The 14,695-nt window shown below is 46.5% G+C and overlaps 2 protein-coding genes across 2 annotated transcripts in view; one reads left to right on the top strand and one right to left on the bottom strand.

Moving 5' to 3' along the window:
- Positions 1-6,178, top strand: part of MIA3 (melanoma inhibitory activity family, member 3) — a 13,871-nt gene extending 7,693 nt beyond the window's left edge. The window contains exons 11-23 of the mRNA XM_010134552.1: positions 205-260; positions 342-432; positions 545-683; positions 2,377-2,478; positions 2,573-2,633; positions 2,760-2,795; positions 2,887-2,954; positions 3,086-3,183; positions 3,300-3,431; positions 3,636-3,701; positions 3,818-3,894; positions 4,739-4,895; positions 5,272-6,178. Coding sequence (XP_010132854.1) covers positions 205-260; positions 342-432; positions 545-683; positions 2,377-2,478; positions 2,573-2,633; positions 2,760-2,795; positions 2,887-2,954; positions 3,086-3,183; positions 3,300-3,431; positions 3,636-3,701; positions 3,818-3,894; positions 4,739-4,895; positions 5,272-5,609 — 1,421 coding nt within the window. The 3' untranslated portion in view covers positions 5,610-6,178. The remainder of the gene's footprint in view (positions 1-204; positions 261-341; positions 433-544; positions 684-2,376; positions 2,479-2,572; positions 2,634-2,759; positions 2,796-2,886; positions 2,955-3,085; positions 3,184-3,299; positions 3,432-3,635; positions 3,702-3,817; positions 3,895-4,738; positions 4,896-5,271) is intronic.
- A 2,900-nt stretch (positions 6,179-9,078) lies between these two features.
- Positions 9,079-14,695, bottom strand: part of AIDA (axin interactor, dorsalization associated) — a gene marked incomplete at its 5' end in the record, with an annotated part of 10,435 nt that continues 4,818 nt past the window's right edge. The window contains 4 exons of the mRNA XM_010134551.1: positions 9,079-9,561; positions 10,536-10,653; positions 11,233-11,355; positions 14,023-14,145. Of these exons, the coding sequence (XP_010132853.1) occupies positions 9,465-9,561; positions 10,536-10,653; positions 11,233-11,355; positions 14,023-14,145 (461 nt within the window). The remainder of the gene's footprint in view (positions 9,562-10,535; positions 10,654-11,232; positions 11,356-14,022; positions 14,146-14,695) is intronic.

Below are 14,695 nucleotides of genomic sequence, written 5' to 3'. Positions count from 1 at the left end.
TAATAGTTCTGTTCTGCTGGTCATGGAAATGCTATTATGCTTTGTTTCCTACCTCTCCCTCCTCTTTTTTCCGCCCCCGCCTTTTTGACCACCTAAGGAGACCCATCCCAGGTTAAAGTGTGGGGACTGTTATTTTTAACAGCTGTAGAGTCCACGGATTTGGAGTTAAGAAACAGGGAAAACAAATTTATTTTTCTCTTCTAGATAATGAGAGTGAGAAGATGAAGACGCAGATTAAGCAGATGATGGATGTCTCCAGGGTATGCTGCACAAGATACCTAATAAATGAAGCCAGGTTACTGCTATGCCTAAGTTCATAAACTTTCTGCTCCTCTTTTCAGATAAAAACTATGTTATCCATCGTTGAAGAAGACCGAAACCTTCTGCAATCCAAACTGAGTGATGAAGTAACAGCAAGACATGAGCTGGAAGGTAGGCTTAGCAGAAGAATTGCATTGCATGAAATGCTGTTTGTGCTTTAGAAAAAAACAGAGCATTTAAGTGCCCTCCTCCAACTTCTCACCTACCTTTGCTTCTCCAACAGAGCAAATAAAAAAATTAGAACATGACTCCTGTTCGCTCCAGTCAGCCAAAGATCGACTAGAAAATGAATGCAAAACGCTGCAGCAGAAAGTGGAGATTCTTGGTGAACTTTACCAGCAGAAGGAGATGGCACTCCAGAAGTAAGCCTCTCATTACTCTTGCCCGACACCGCATGTTGTGTGGTAGGCTCTGTCCAAGCGCTCTTGGCTCAGAAGGATCGAATAACTTTGAGGTTGTATTTGAAATGAAAGGTGATGACCCCTGTTTCCGTATGGTTGAAGCTAGTGCCCCGGTTTTACTTCTGCCGTTCCAGAGATTGTAAAAAGACTCACCTTGCACATGCGGTATTGTCTTCTGCTGTTAAAAGGAAATAAAACAACACAACAAACAGCTTTTGGAGCAGGGACATGAGTGACTTGGTCTGCAAATTCTGTGGTTGCTCTGTCCCATTGTCCAGAAAAGCCGAGGAGAATATAGTGGCCATTAAGATCTGTTTCAGTTACTCTGACCACAGCTCAGTGAGTCTAATTCTCGTAAGGTAGAAACTTTAGTCTTCTAGCTTTGTGAGCTTTTTGTATTCTCAGAAGGCCAAACTAAGGCTGAGGTCGTGGTGGCAGCTGAGGTGAATGAGTTGCTGGTGGGGAAGAACTAGTTGTGTATCTCTGTTCATTCCTCATTCATTTATGCGTTTACTTACTAAAATGTCTGTAATACCATCTCAATTTTGTGGGCAAAATTTGAGATAGAACTCAGGGACATTTTCAGCTAAATTCTGTAGGAAAGATGAAATTGTGGTGGAGAAGCAGCTGCAAGTTCTAAGGTTCAGGTGTGTAGGTTGGGGGAAGCACGGGGTTGGAACAAGCTAAAGTAACTGAGGCTCTGCAGCCACGGAGCGGTGAAACTGCCTGACCTCATAACTTCAGGATCTAGGTGCAGTACACACGTAATGGAGAGGTGAAGGAAAGCTTCCTCTTGACCTCTGAGGGGTTTCTGTCCGTCCCAAAACTTCTAGGAAGCTGCACTGCCCGTTACTGCTTGGTGAGAATGAAGGACTTTTTTTCTGTTCCCACATGTGGCCGAGGAAGTGGATTGTGTTGAGGCAGCTACTAGGAATAGTTAAATTACTACTAGTTTAATGGATCCCGTTTTGTGGAAGAGCTCTCGTAAGTCAGGAACGCATTATGGACGTCTTAAATACTTGCAGCAAAATGTCACAAATTAAGTTAGTGAACTCTGAGGTTATAAAAAGCCTGTGGAAATTGGTCTTGTAATGAACTGGTATGGGGAACACTTAGAAAAAAGCTTCTTTCCAGATGGTTGATGACGATTGAATGTGTTTGTCACCCGGGCCCTGAATTCCGCCTTTGTCACTACACCATCATTTCTTTGCTCGCTTCGGTTAGATGTCAGTTCTGTGTGTTTCCTTGTCGGTACCTCTGTAAACCTGGATTACTCCTACCTGTAGAATTGTGTAAGTAAACCACAGGGTCTGACAAGATGAACTGTCTGCAGTCATTAGATTCTGACTGATCCTTAGGTGCGACAGAACTTTGCAGTCAACTCTGCATCCTTGATTTTCAGGTCTTGCACACAAAGGGTTTGTCTCTTGGTTTCCAAAGACAGTATTTCTGTCTGATTTTAAAACACGGCTCTCTTTATTCTCTCTCTGTAGTCTCACGCATTGTTACACATTCCGGTATCACTTGGTAGCAGGGGAATACCTTGATTTTGAGTGGTAGTAGATGCCAGATGGTGCAATTTTTTTTTTTTTTTTTTTGTTTTCCCCTGTACAACAAAATAACCCTTTTTTTTTTTTTGTGTTCCCCTGTACAGAAAACTAACCCAGGAAGAGTATGAGCGTCAGGAGAAGGAGCAGAAATTGTCTGCTGCAGATGAAAAAGCTGTGCTGGCCATTGAGGAAGTGAAAATTTACAAGTAACTTCAGTTTCTGAAGACTGTTCTCGTTTATTTTGGCTATCGGAGAAAATTCATTTAAACCTCTCTCCTTCCCCTTTTTCTTCTTGTACAGGCAAAGAATCCAAGATATGGAAGAAGAATTGCAAAAAACAGAGAGATCTTACAAAAACCAGGTAAACTTCTTGCTTGCTGGTCATTGCGTCACCTTTTGCTGCACCATTCCAGTGTGCTGTAGTGACTTCTTGAAAAAATACGTGTAGTTGGACAAAATACAACTAAACCGTTTCTTTTCTTCTCAGATTGCTGCTCATGAGAAAAAGGCACATGACAACTGGGTAAGAATGTTCTTCCTTTTCTGCCACAAACAGTTTGTGGTTGACTTCAGGTTGGTGCAGTTAATGCAGTTGGCAAAATTTTCCCTAATAGCTGATTGCCCGCTCTGCCGAGAGAGCTCTGGCTGAGGAGAAAAGGGAGGCAGCCAACCTGAGACAAAAGTAAGTGCAGACCAGACTGTTCTCATGGCTCTCTGAACATACTGCGTGTTGCAGTGTGCCGGGCTAAATTATAACAAATATAACTCACGTGCATTGTTTGAATAAAAAAACCCCTTATTTTTAAAAATCAGATTAATAGAAGTAAACCAAAAAATCGTCATGCTTCAAAGACCGTTAATTGTGAAGCCGACTCCAGGCAGACCGAATCGCCAGGTCCCACCACGACAAGGTAAATGCTGCTGTTTCTCCCGAAACCTTGTTCTCTGAGTCGGTATATCCTGAAAAAGTAAGGCTGTGATAAATTGTAGAGAAGTAAACCAAGTGGTTTCTTCCTCTTTGGCCCAGGGCCCTTAAGCAGAGATGGCTCTTTTGGCCCATCGCCTGTGAGCGGAGGAAATCCATCACCCACGCAGATGATGGAAGTTCCTGCCCGGCCCCTTTCTGCTCCTCGCAGGGAAGGCTCAAGGGGAGAATTTGGTAAGCAGTGAAGCTTCCCTTCTGTGGTGACTATGTGTTACGCTGCAGATCTGAGAACGCTGAGGTCTGACCTTGGTTCTAGGGTAGTGTTAATTATTGATACCCGGTTTATTAATACACAGATGGGTGGTTGGTTTGTTTTTAAAATAGAAACAGCTCAGGCAAGTGTTGATTGGGATCTCTGGGGTTCCTGTTTCCCTTAAGGTACGGTGTTAGATGGCCCCCCTCACCCACGAAGGCCTGAATTGCCTGGAAGGATGTCTGTTCCGGGTAAGTTATGTGGCCTGCAACTTAGTCAGTTATTCTTTCACTTCAGAAATGTCATTTTAAAGCCACGTTCCTTACCCCAAACACAGTAAGACAGGCATTCGTGGCTCTCTCCACAGATCTCGGGCCTGCTGTAGCATCGCTCATCAGTAGCAGGCCAAGAACCTCCTCCCCTTCCACACCAATGGATGGAGCGGTAAGCTGAAACCCCCGACCTTCGGAAGTGTTTAATACGTGATTGACTGTACTTCCTGCTGCTTCTTTAACTGTACGTGTTCTGTCTTGTCACTATCCTTATTTGCTGTCCAAAAAAAAAAAACAAACCCAGCCCTCTCCCAAAGAGCCTGAAGGCCCCTGTGTAGCTACTGATTCACCTTCATCTCTAGAAACAGCTACAGTGAGTATTCAGAGGCCGAGCGTGGTGTTACTCTGCTTGGATGGAGAGGAATAACGGGCTTGGTGTTTGGAACTGCTGCATAACAAAATGCTCGGCAAAACTAACCAAGGGCTTCCACCTGTCTCAGAAGGTTTCTCTGGTGATGGGCAGTTGCTGTCTGGTTTTTACGGAATGGAGGAAATGAGATCTTCCTTGTTAAGGGCTGCAGGCCATCACTTTGGAGGGACTACAGCCCCAGCGCTAGGAAGCTGACAGCGGTGGTGCTGAAGCGCTCCTCCATGTGTAATTCAAGGTGCCAGGCCTCTTGGCAAAGGGGTGTCCACCGAGGACGCTTCAGAAGGGAACGAACTTTCCTTAGGCCAGCTTTAGCTGAAGAAACCTGGTCGTTGCAGAGGTACACGAGGTGCTTACTGCTAGGTAGTGCAAGCAGTGTTCTGGGTGAAGGGACAGTGACGGTGCGGTGACCTGCCCTGTTTTCTACTTGGTTAATGGGTTTTGCAGTGTGTACGTGTGTGTTTTCTTTCCTGTTTTTCTTCCTCTCTTCGACCTCTCGGCATTTGGGGGAGTATTGCGGTGGTCAGCAGTGTCAGTACTTCCCTGATGCAGTGAGCGACACACCGAGGTGTAACCTAATCTTGCACAGGCCAATGCTGGTCCCAAAGGCCCACCTTCTTTCCCCGGGACGCCTATCATGACCTCGCCAGTGATGGGACCTCCGCTGCCACCGCCTGTGCGCTATGGACCGCCGCCAGCTCCTCCCCGCGGGCACTTCGGGCCTCGACCTCTGCCCATGCCCCTAGGTACAGTTGCATTGCCGTGTGCTCAGACTGAACTTTCCCACCGTGCCACTTGAAGCCTGCTGCAGAACCGACATCTGCCCCCCGTCGGCACGCGGCTGCCCCTGCTTCGCGGGGTCTGGCTGTCTGGCTTAGTAAGCTCGGGCAGGTGGGTAAAATACCTTGTATTTTAAACAAGGTGTTTTTCCTTGTTTAGTCTAAAATGGAAGCCAGCAGCCGAAGAAGTTACTAGGATAGAATTCATGGCCTGCGAAGTCTGCATGTGACAGTGACCCACCCCAGAGCTGCTCCAGGAGTGAATAACTGAGGAAGGAGTCAGGAGCTCCGCTGTTCAGGTTGAAGGTTGAACATTTAACTCCATGTTTTCCTTTCCTTCTAGTGCGTGGTGCTCCCTTGCCACCTCCAGCTGCAAGAGATTTCTTACCTGGCCCACCCGTAGGAATGAGAGATCTGCCTCCTGGCCCACCACCACCGCTGCCTTCAGATCCCAGAGGCTACGGGCGTGGGCTCCCTCCTTTCCGACCCCTGGGTCCTCCTGGCCCAAGAGATTATCCTCCAGGCCCACGGCTACCCCCACCTGGTTCAAGAGACTATACACCTTCTCCTAGCAGAGACTTGCCTCCATCGGGACCTAGAGACTACCCTGCAGGCCCCCCACTGCCACCGCCACCGCCGGGCTCGAAGGACTACTCACAGCCGCCAGCGCAGAAACCCTGACCGCAGCCTCTGGCCAGCAGCTCCGTGGAATGGACTCCAGAGCACTTCCTGCCGTCAGGATTTTAGGAAATGGCTCGCTGAGCCATTTGTCTCATTTCAGTATATTTCAGCTTTTGCGGGATTAATTTTTATCCAATTGCTACAGACATCTTACGTGCATTTATGATCACCTGAAACTCATCCATCCTCCTGGGCTGCAAGAACCTTCTTGTGATGGACTCGAACCGACTCTAAATGTGCAATAGAGAGGAAGTACCTGTGTGGCTAGTTTTAATTCAGTGAAGCCTCTGTAACCAGTTGGTGAATGAACTAATTTCGTGAAAAATGTAAATTGAATCATTTCCTGTGGAAATAATTTTTAAGTAAGTAAAATGCTATCCTACCTGCCTTCTCCATCACGTCATTAAGCTGCAGTTACTGTAGGCCGGGGGTTTACATGAGGACTGTGAGGTGGTGTTTTTTTGTTGGTTTTTTTTTTAAAGATGTCTGGTCAGAGATCAGAAGCACAAATGACACTGTATTCAAAGGAAAGTTATAATAAAAAGCAAAATTCCTTTTGCTAAACCCTGAAAGCTTTGTTTCAGTGCCATTTTTTGTTGGGAAAGGACATTGGTTCAGTCATTTAGCCCAAGACTGAGCCAGGGCAGGTTCAGGAAAGTGCGTCAAGGCTGAAGGAACCTTCTCACCTTCTGCTGAACTCGTCAGGTGCGCTCTGGACTTGCTTCGTGAACGAGGAGGATGGGGGAAGCAGCTGAACGTGGCTGAAGGGCAGCCCAGAGCTGGAAATCTTTATGAAGTGTGTCTGGTTAGCTTGGAAATGCAGGGGAACACTCCAGGACTCTAGAAACTACGGAATTTCACACTGCTTTCAAGCCTGGCTTCTGGCGTTAGGCAGGGTTTGAGAGCGCAGTTTTCATCTATTCAGCTTCCTTAGCAGTTAGGCTGGATTTTTACAGCCTCTTCCATTTACTTACATGACAGAAAACGAAGTGGGGCGGTTGTTTTTTTTAAAGCTGAGTGGGTGTATGTACACCCCATTAACTGATACAGCTTTACACCCGAGTGTGTGTACACAGGACAGCTTCAACAGCACCCCGGTGCTTGTAGGTGTTCAAGCAAGTCCCTGACTGTGTTAGTGACAGGTGTGTACATGCCCTGCGGCACAGCAGGCCGCTGCCGGGGACACACAGGATTTTCAGAAGTGCTCTGTAGAAAAGCAAGCCTTGGGGAGGGGGAAAAAAAAGGAGAACAACTAGGAATAATAAAAAACCCTAGTGAAAGGCCATTACAGCTTTACTGCCAGAGTACAAGCAGCCATTAACTTGCATGTAGCTGTTACATTCTTACAGTACAAGTATTAAGCTTTAGCTTAAAGAGGAAAGACAAGACAGAACATCACTAAAGCATAAAACAATACATGAGCTTGTGCTGTGGGGAGGACGAGTCCTTTCACCGAGAGACAGGTCACAGGAAAAACACAAAGGGGAGAAGCAACTTTAAAAATGGTCTTTCACACTCTACAGACAGTAATTCACAATTAGTTAAATACAAAGCTCTACTTGTGTATTTAACGAAAATACCTCAGAGTTGACATTTCATGTAACCGGAGTTAGTACAGACACCGACGAGCCAGGGGGGAGTCGAGCAGCTGAAACCAGGGGTTGTAATTCAAGTGGAAGTGTTCGGTTTGCCTGGTGGATAATGACGCCCACATCGATCAACAGTCGTGTTTCCACATGGGTTCTCCTGCCTCAGGATCTTTCCTTCCCCAGACCAAGTGCTGTGATGGTCTGCATCTCCTCCCCTGCCTACCTCAGACATCACGGACACCCTGAAGCCAGCTGGGAGCACCAGGTGGAGGGTAGGGACTCTGCAAGTGACAGGGGAAACAAAGGTAACCACAGCGCTTCCAGCAGGCCATGAGCCATGGCACCAGACACGGGAGGACAGCAGAGCCCCAGAACCATCCGCTGCCGCTGCCGAGCCCGGCAGGCTGTGCCTGCTGCTGCAGGGACAGGCAGGAGGAGAGCGGGGCCAGCTGGGCATGTAACAGCTCTTGACCAAGCTCAGCTTTACTTGCAGCCACAGACTAAATGCTTTGCTCCATCCTTCTGTGGAGTTCAAAGTGACTTTCATTTAACAACATGTCATCCTGCTTTCGTCCGGTATCGAGAACGCTGTGTCCAGAGGTGGTCCCAGACCTCGCAGGGGTATCTTTCAGGGCCTGATACTCCATGTATCGGGTGTAACACTACTGGGGTAGCATGACGACCCGTAAACAGGACTGTTGAATTGCACTTTTTCCCCCTCCAACCAGTAGTGGAATCTGAGGCAGTGTTGCTGACTTTTGTCATAACACTGAAGTAATGTCATCCCTGGTTCTACCAGAACAGAGGAAAGGCAAGAAGATCAGGACATTCAAAATTAGCTTTTTATCCTCGTCAGTACGGGAAAGCCAAAACTGCTGCGCTCCTGCCTGTAGGTGGACAGATACTGTGAGGAAAAGTAACTCCCTGGGGTTCTGTGATGGAAGAGGGGAACTGGCGATGGATAGATCTGCACCCAGACGGTTTAAAACAAACCGCGTGTTTGACGCTACTGGGAGAGCTGGGTCTTTCCCTTAGCATAGCAGAGTACTTAGGCACTAGTTAGATACGCAACAAGTATATTAACCCTTAAAGTACTGTATTAAATATCCACGCAAATATATGAAAGGTTTGACTGGGTTCTACTTCTGGCCCTTTATTAGGTCAAAAGGTGAATGCAAGTGTGTCATAATAAGCCAATGTCCTGCAGCTTATTACACACCAAATCAAAATATAGAAAATAAATGATAATCCTATCTACTTACTTACATAAAAAGGTAATTTTTAGAGGAAGTTTCCAGACTTGCACAAAATAGGCAGAAAACTGCTTACCATCAGTTTCCCCAAGAACAGCAGTTCCGTGTCAGAGGTGGGTCAGCCTGCTATACCAGAGCTGCTGTACCAGAACAGGCACCTGAACCCAGGGGGGCCTGTCCTGCTGTCAGTGGAGCAGTGAAACACCCACCACCACCACGAGGCTGAAACCCTGGAGAAAACCCCTCTTTGCCCCCCACTCGCCTTTGCAAATCACTCTAGCAAGATTAAAAAAACCCACCAATCAAACAGCTCTGTTAGGGAGTGATGGTGATGTAGAGGACTGTACGCTGTGTCCAAAACTCGGCACGAGCGGATCAGGCAAGGCTGTTAAAATCGTAGTTCAGTGTTCTCATCTGCAGTTGTCCTCTGCCTGGCCTGACCAGAGCAGAACAGCTGTCTGAGCTCTTCTGTGGCCACCTCACTTGAACCAGTACCCTCCTCTCGCTCACTTCAAATCACTTGCAGTACTTCAAGCTCCTTCCCGCTCCTCCTCACCTTCCTCCCAGTCTCCTGCCACCCCGCCTGCTACAGAGGACTCTGAAATGCAGATGAGAGGAACTACAATAGCGCAGCGCGTGTGAACAGTCGGTAGGCCTGCCACATCTTTATTGCTGCCGGCTGGGCGAAGGGGCGGTCTCCATCCTTGGGTGGAGATTGAGGCAAAAGGATAATAATGGTTAAAATAAAAAGAAGTGATGAACAGCAAAATTAGGAAAAGCAGTCAATGCATTCCAGGGCTCTCAGAAAAACCTGTATCTGGAAGGTTCTGAAAAACTCTCGCACTTGAATGGTAGGCTTGCCTCTGACCCTGGAGCGGTGCTGTGCAGTGTGTGATGGTCCCGGCTGACCTACTGGCATGAGTACAGTCGTTCTCCTGCCCCTGGGAGGCTAAGGCTACTACACACAGCTCCCACGACTGGTGGTGCAGTTCACAGAGTTCTCGCGACTAGGGTCAGTCCTTGTGCAGTGTTTGATGGAGGTGAAGGTAAAGTGGTTTCTTGGTCAACAGCTGCAATTTCTTCCTTTTAAAGTCAGTGGGTTTTTTGTACCTGTAAGCACAAGAAAGTAAGTTAATCCACATGCTAACGGCTGCGTAGGAAGATGACAGCACACTAGAAGGCTTGGCCTGTACTGCTCTCACTGCCGTAATCTTAAATACATCTGACAAGACTTACTGGGAGCAACGGTAAGGAACAGGTTTACAGGAAGAAACTCCAACTGGTATTTTCTCTGGATTATTTTAACAAAACAAGTATTTCAATTTTTAAATGAATGTGAAGTTTCTGTAAGGAGCATCCCCAGTGTAACACTCTGATTGTAGGAGCTGCAGTACCAGTTACTCAGTACTTCAGAAATACTCCAGCTAGCACAGACTACTCTTCCTAGAGATGCTCAGAACTGCAAGGTTCACTCTCTTCCTGAAAAACACCCTCAAAAACATCGCGGAGACCTTCAGCCACACAGTAAGGGTAGGATGCACACGGTAACCACTGCAGCACAACTGCCTCATCTATTTCTTTGTTATACTTGGAGCAGGGAAAACCACAGCGAGCGAACGATACTTTGAAACATTCATCAAATTCACTCAAACTGACCCACCTCTGACATCAAATTGCAAATTCGTACCCCATGTCTTGAATCGGATTTCCTTGACAGAATTTCTCTACCAAAAGACCATGTGAGTTGTTTTATTTTTAATATATAGCTAATCTGACTCTCAAGCTAAGGTCAAAGTTAAAATCTCCCATCAAGAATTTGTTAACTCCATACAAAATTTAGTTACAAACACCAGCATTTTATCTAGAAACAGTCCAGATTTTGAGAAGGGTCTGTAGCCATTTTACCAGCCTGAACACACTTTATCCTCCTTTCTTTGCTAAAAATAGAGTATTCCTTATGGAAGTCATGAGGATCTAATGGGTCCAAGAAACCTTCCCCAACGTGGGCTCTAACCGACGCGGGCTCTAACCGACGTCTAGTTCATTTCCTCTGTCACTGGCATCAATAATTGCAAGTCACTTACAGTTCTATAACAATTGCCCCAGGTTTAATTTCATCCATCTCCATGAAAGCAAAGCACTTGGTGCTAGTAAACCTTTTCTTAGGCTTGTAGTGTTTGAATTCAAAGAAAATAGCTGCACCTAGAGTGGAAAATGGTTTAAGAGAAAAGTTAGCAATTACGGCCAATAGTTACCTGAAAAGTTACCTGCTCTCACAATGCTCTACATACACTGGAGGGAATTATCTCCAACGCTTCCGTTATTTACTCAACTGCAATACCACCTTAGAGTCACGGAATTCTTTAGGTTGGAAAAGACCTTCAACATCATCAAGTCCAACCAAGCACTGCCAAGTGCACCACTAAACCACGTCCCTCAGCACACATCGACAGGTCTTTCCGAATCCCTCCAGGGTATGTTCTTACAACGCTCATCACACTTCACTTCGTTATTCATATCCAGGGAGCCGTTTGTCCAATGACTAAGGAGGTGATAAAGCAGCTCAATACCTGTGCAGGAAAGCAGATTGCTGCATTTCTATCTCTTTTTACTCCTCCCTTGCTTGGAAGTCACCACAATGCCCGATTTGAAAGAGACAGGATGCAGAGGGGGTCTGGATCTCGAGCTGTCGGCACAGCCGGTTTATTAGATCAGGAGCCAGCCTAGTGTCCAGACTTCCAAAGCGCCCGGGCCCTCTATCAGGTCTCTGATACTACGTACCTTTTGTTAGTTTTTCAATGTGTTTCTGAATCTCGATGTCCACGTTAAAATGGACATACGTGTCCTCCTTCCTCAAAGCCACAGGAGTGTCTTGCACAGGAGTCAGATCTATCCCATTCAAATCTGCAGGAAAAAAACCGCATGAGAATGACAGAAGTTTCTCAGACTCTAAGGTCATGCTGCAAGAGATTTATTAATCACTCTTCATATTGCCACAAAAAGTTAATGCTCACCTGGATTTTTCCCCTAAACTTGAAGAAAGAGACCTCATGCCCTTTCTCAGTCAGTGCATTTTCTTTCTCATTGCAACATGAAAGCAGGTAAAGTTCTAAAAATGTCTAAGATAGAAACATACTCTTAAAGACAGATAATTCCAGGTTTTTTTCTGCCGCCAGCAAAGCACTCCATTTCTTCTGCAAGGGGGCCTCCAGCAGGACGGGATAGGCACCCAAGGCAGCCCTCCCCACAGGGTCTGCGGGGCACAGCTGGCACGGCTTGCACAAGCTCTGTTCCTTGCTTTGCTGCCTAGACTCGACGAGCGTTATTCCTCTTGGTTTTCCCACAAGCAGAGGCACGATGGGGTGACAGGTTGGACCCCAGCTCTCAGTGCTGGCCACCCGTTTTGCTGCTCAGGCACAGCCACAACAGACTACTGTTTCTCACTAAGCCTCTGCCGTTCGCACAAGTCCATTTGTCCTCTCACTGGTGATCGCTCTCCCTCGGGCAGAGCAAAGCTGCCTCTAGCGCAGAGGGTAAGTGTTGTGCCTAGGGAACGCGCTGAGGCTGGGGCCCTGAAGCACCACGGATGCCCTTCATCCAGGCGTGGGCTGGGACCACTAGTGTTGCATCAGGCACAGATCTGCAGGTCTCCAGACCTGCAGAAGAGCAGCCTGGTATAGAACTGAGGAAAACAGCTACTAAGCCTCTTCAGGCTCTTAATAGGAACAAAACGACTTTGCAGAGTCACCTTTTCTCACTATAAGAAGTCACCATTAGTAGACTAGGTGATAGCCTGCCCACGCACATGCTTTTTTAACGCTATTTTCTACACCACCACTCAGCAGCCACCATTTATAGGAGCTTGCAAATAGAGCCACGTGTTAACAGAAAGACTTGCTGGGAAAGGGAGCCTAGCCATACATGGCCTCCCTTAGCTCCACAGAGGAAATGAGAGCTAGCTCTGGAGGCAAGCAACAGGTTAAACAATACCTAATAAGATAAGAAAGACAAACACTTCAGTGGCAAGGAACCATGAATATCTGCTTTAGAAGTTCTGCTAAGTTCCAGGATCCAATGTTAGAACCCCATTAGGGCTGGTATTTTCCTGTTGGCCAAGAGAAACTCAGCATGAAAAGAATTAACTTTGATTAAACCCACATCCATCCAGCTAGCCCCACCTCTGAGTCACCCATTCCTCAGCTTTCTGGTGTAATAGAGGCAAATAAAGATCCACAAGTGGCTAAAAAAAAAAAATGGAGCCTGAAGAATAGTTACACAATCAAAAAAATGCTGCAAACCATAAACAAAGAAACACTGTGCGTCTCCCAGACTGACAACACAAAAAGGCAGTTGTATCAGCTGGGGAAGACAAGAGTCACGCTTCAGCTTCCACCCCAACCAGGTGAACAACTCAAAGGTCCAGAGAGAAGTGGAAGGTTTCACCACTGAAAAAAATCATCTCATGAAGAGGAATTAGATAAAGGTTTCTATCTACCTGCTTTGATGGGTAATGCTTGAGACCATCACTGGGATTCACGTGACATTCAACACTGTGACCCTTGCACCTGCCAAAGAACTTGCCTGATGGCACCTGATGACACATCTAACAAGTATTTGATCCCTATGTTTGTATCCAATGGCACATCTAAAAAGGACTGATACAAGGTCGCTATCACAACTGAAAATAACTAGAGGCTGTTGGCTCAGCTACAAGGTTTTATATGATAAACAAACAAACAAATCACATACCTCAAAACATTGTAAAGATAAGCAAGGCAAACAGGGAAGGTTAAAGGGAAGCAATTCTGACTACAGGGGCTTCCTCCCAAGAAATGCAAAACGGAGAAGAGGCAGATGCTCTGACTAGAAGGAGCATGAATGCCAAAAATCTCAGCCTCAAGCAAAAGGCATCAACCGCGTTGTCGTCTGAACCAGTGAGCTGCCTGTCCTGGCGCGACAGACAGAGGGGTTCTTCCAGATACATGGAAGTTCTAAGGGGGAGGCTGTTAGCTCACTAGACTTTGGCCGAAATGTTTCACTGCCAAGGTTAAAACATCTTTCCTATGTTATTCCGCTCGTAAGCCTTGATTCCCAGCTTCATACCCATTCCCCTAAACCTTAACCCTTGGTAAGACGATCTTTGTTTTACTACTAAATTAGTTAATGACAGGGCAAGAATGGACTCAGTGGGCTGTGGCGCACCGTCTCCAGAAAGCCTACAGACCAATGTGTGTGTGTGTACAAGCAGTCCAAACAGATCTGTCCTTAAGAGTCAGCTGAGGAAGCTGGAATAGAGGAGTAGGGTCTGACACGCCACTGATACTCAGCTCCAGCATGAGGAAGGCACCCCGGAGCGCACTGATAAGCGTGTCTCCTGCAGTGATTCACCTCCCAGGATCTCTCAAATACAGATTGTTTTCCATCCCCGATTAAAGCAGAAGCCGTAAGTCCACAACAGCAAATGCAAGTACAAACAAGTCTTCTTCCCAGCAGGCTGAAAGATCGATACAGCTTTCAGAAAACACACCCTCTCCAAGCGAGAAATGAGGAGGCAGGAAGAGAAATCATTACCCTTTACACTGACTGTGATGTAAGGATCAATGCACTGCCCAGCATCTTTCAGACCAATTTTCTCTATGTTGATGGTGAGTAATGTCATCCCGGGTTCAGATGGCAATCTGGGTAATAAAGTACCTGGAAAGAGTAAAGCAAATTATTAACCCTTGGTGTCATCCTACAGTAGAGGCCTCGCTTATCCCATCATCTCTCATGGAAGATGCTGCTCTCCTTAGGGGGTTCAAAGCCGAAGGATTTGTATCCCAGTAGTACTCAGCACTGTGGGGAAGCCTGCGTGCACAAACACACATCCTTTGACAAATTTCAAAGCTGACACCAAAAATCCCCAGGACTGCCTCAAGTCAAATGAATTCATAGAAAACTAATGCCATAAGAACAGAGAGGACCTCTGTTAAAGCATTCTTTCTTGCCCTCATGTGGAATAACTCATTCATGGAACTCCCTTCCTATTATTTTTAAGGATTAAATTTGGAAGGCTGGATTCAGTCTGCAGGAAGTTCAGACACTTATTCAGGAGTCACACCCCACTGAACATGACTTGGCTTCACGTTGAACATTTAGACTGGGAGAATAAGGAGGAAAATGGTATTATAGCAAAGCCCACTGGAGAAAAGGGAACCAGAAGAGACATTCTGAATTATCTAAGTTCTACTGGTCTCTACTTAAA

Source organism: Buceros rhinoceros, unplaced genomic scaffold (assembly GCF_000710305.1).
Source record: "Buceros rhinoceros silvestris isolate BGI_N320 unplaced genomic scaffold, ASM71030v1 scaffold10164, whole genome shotgun sequence".
NCBI lineage: Eukaryota > Metazoa > Chordata > Aves > Bucerotiformes > Bucerotidae > Buceros > Buceros rhinoceros.
The sequence above is the reverse complement of the archived record's forward strand: the minus strand, read 5'-3'. Positions and strand labels throughout refer to the sequence as shown.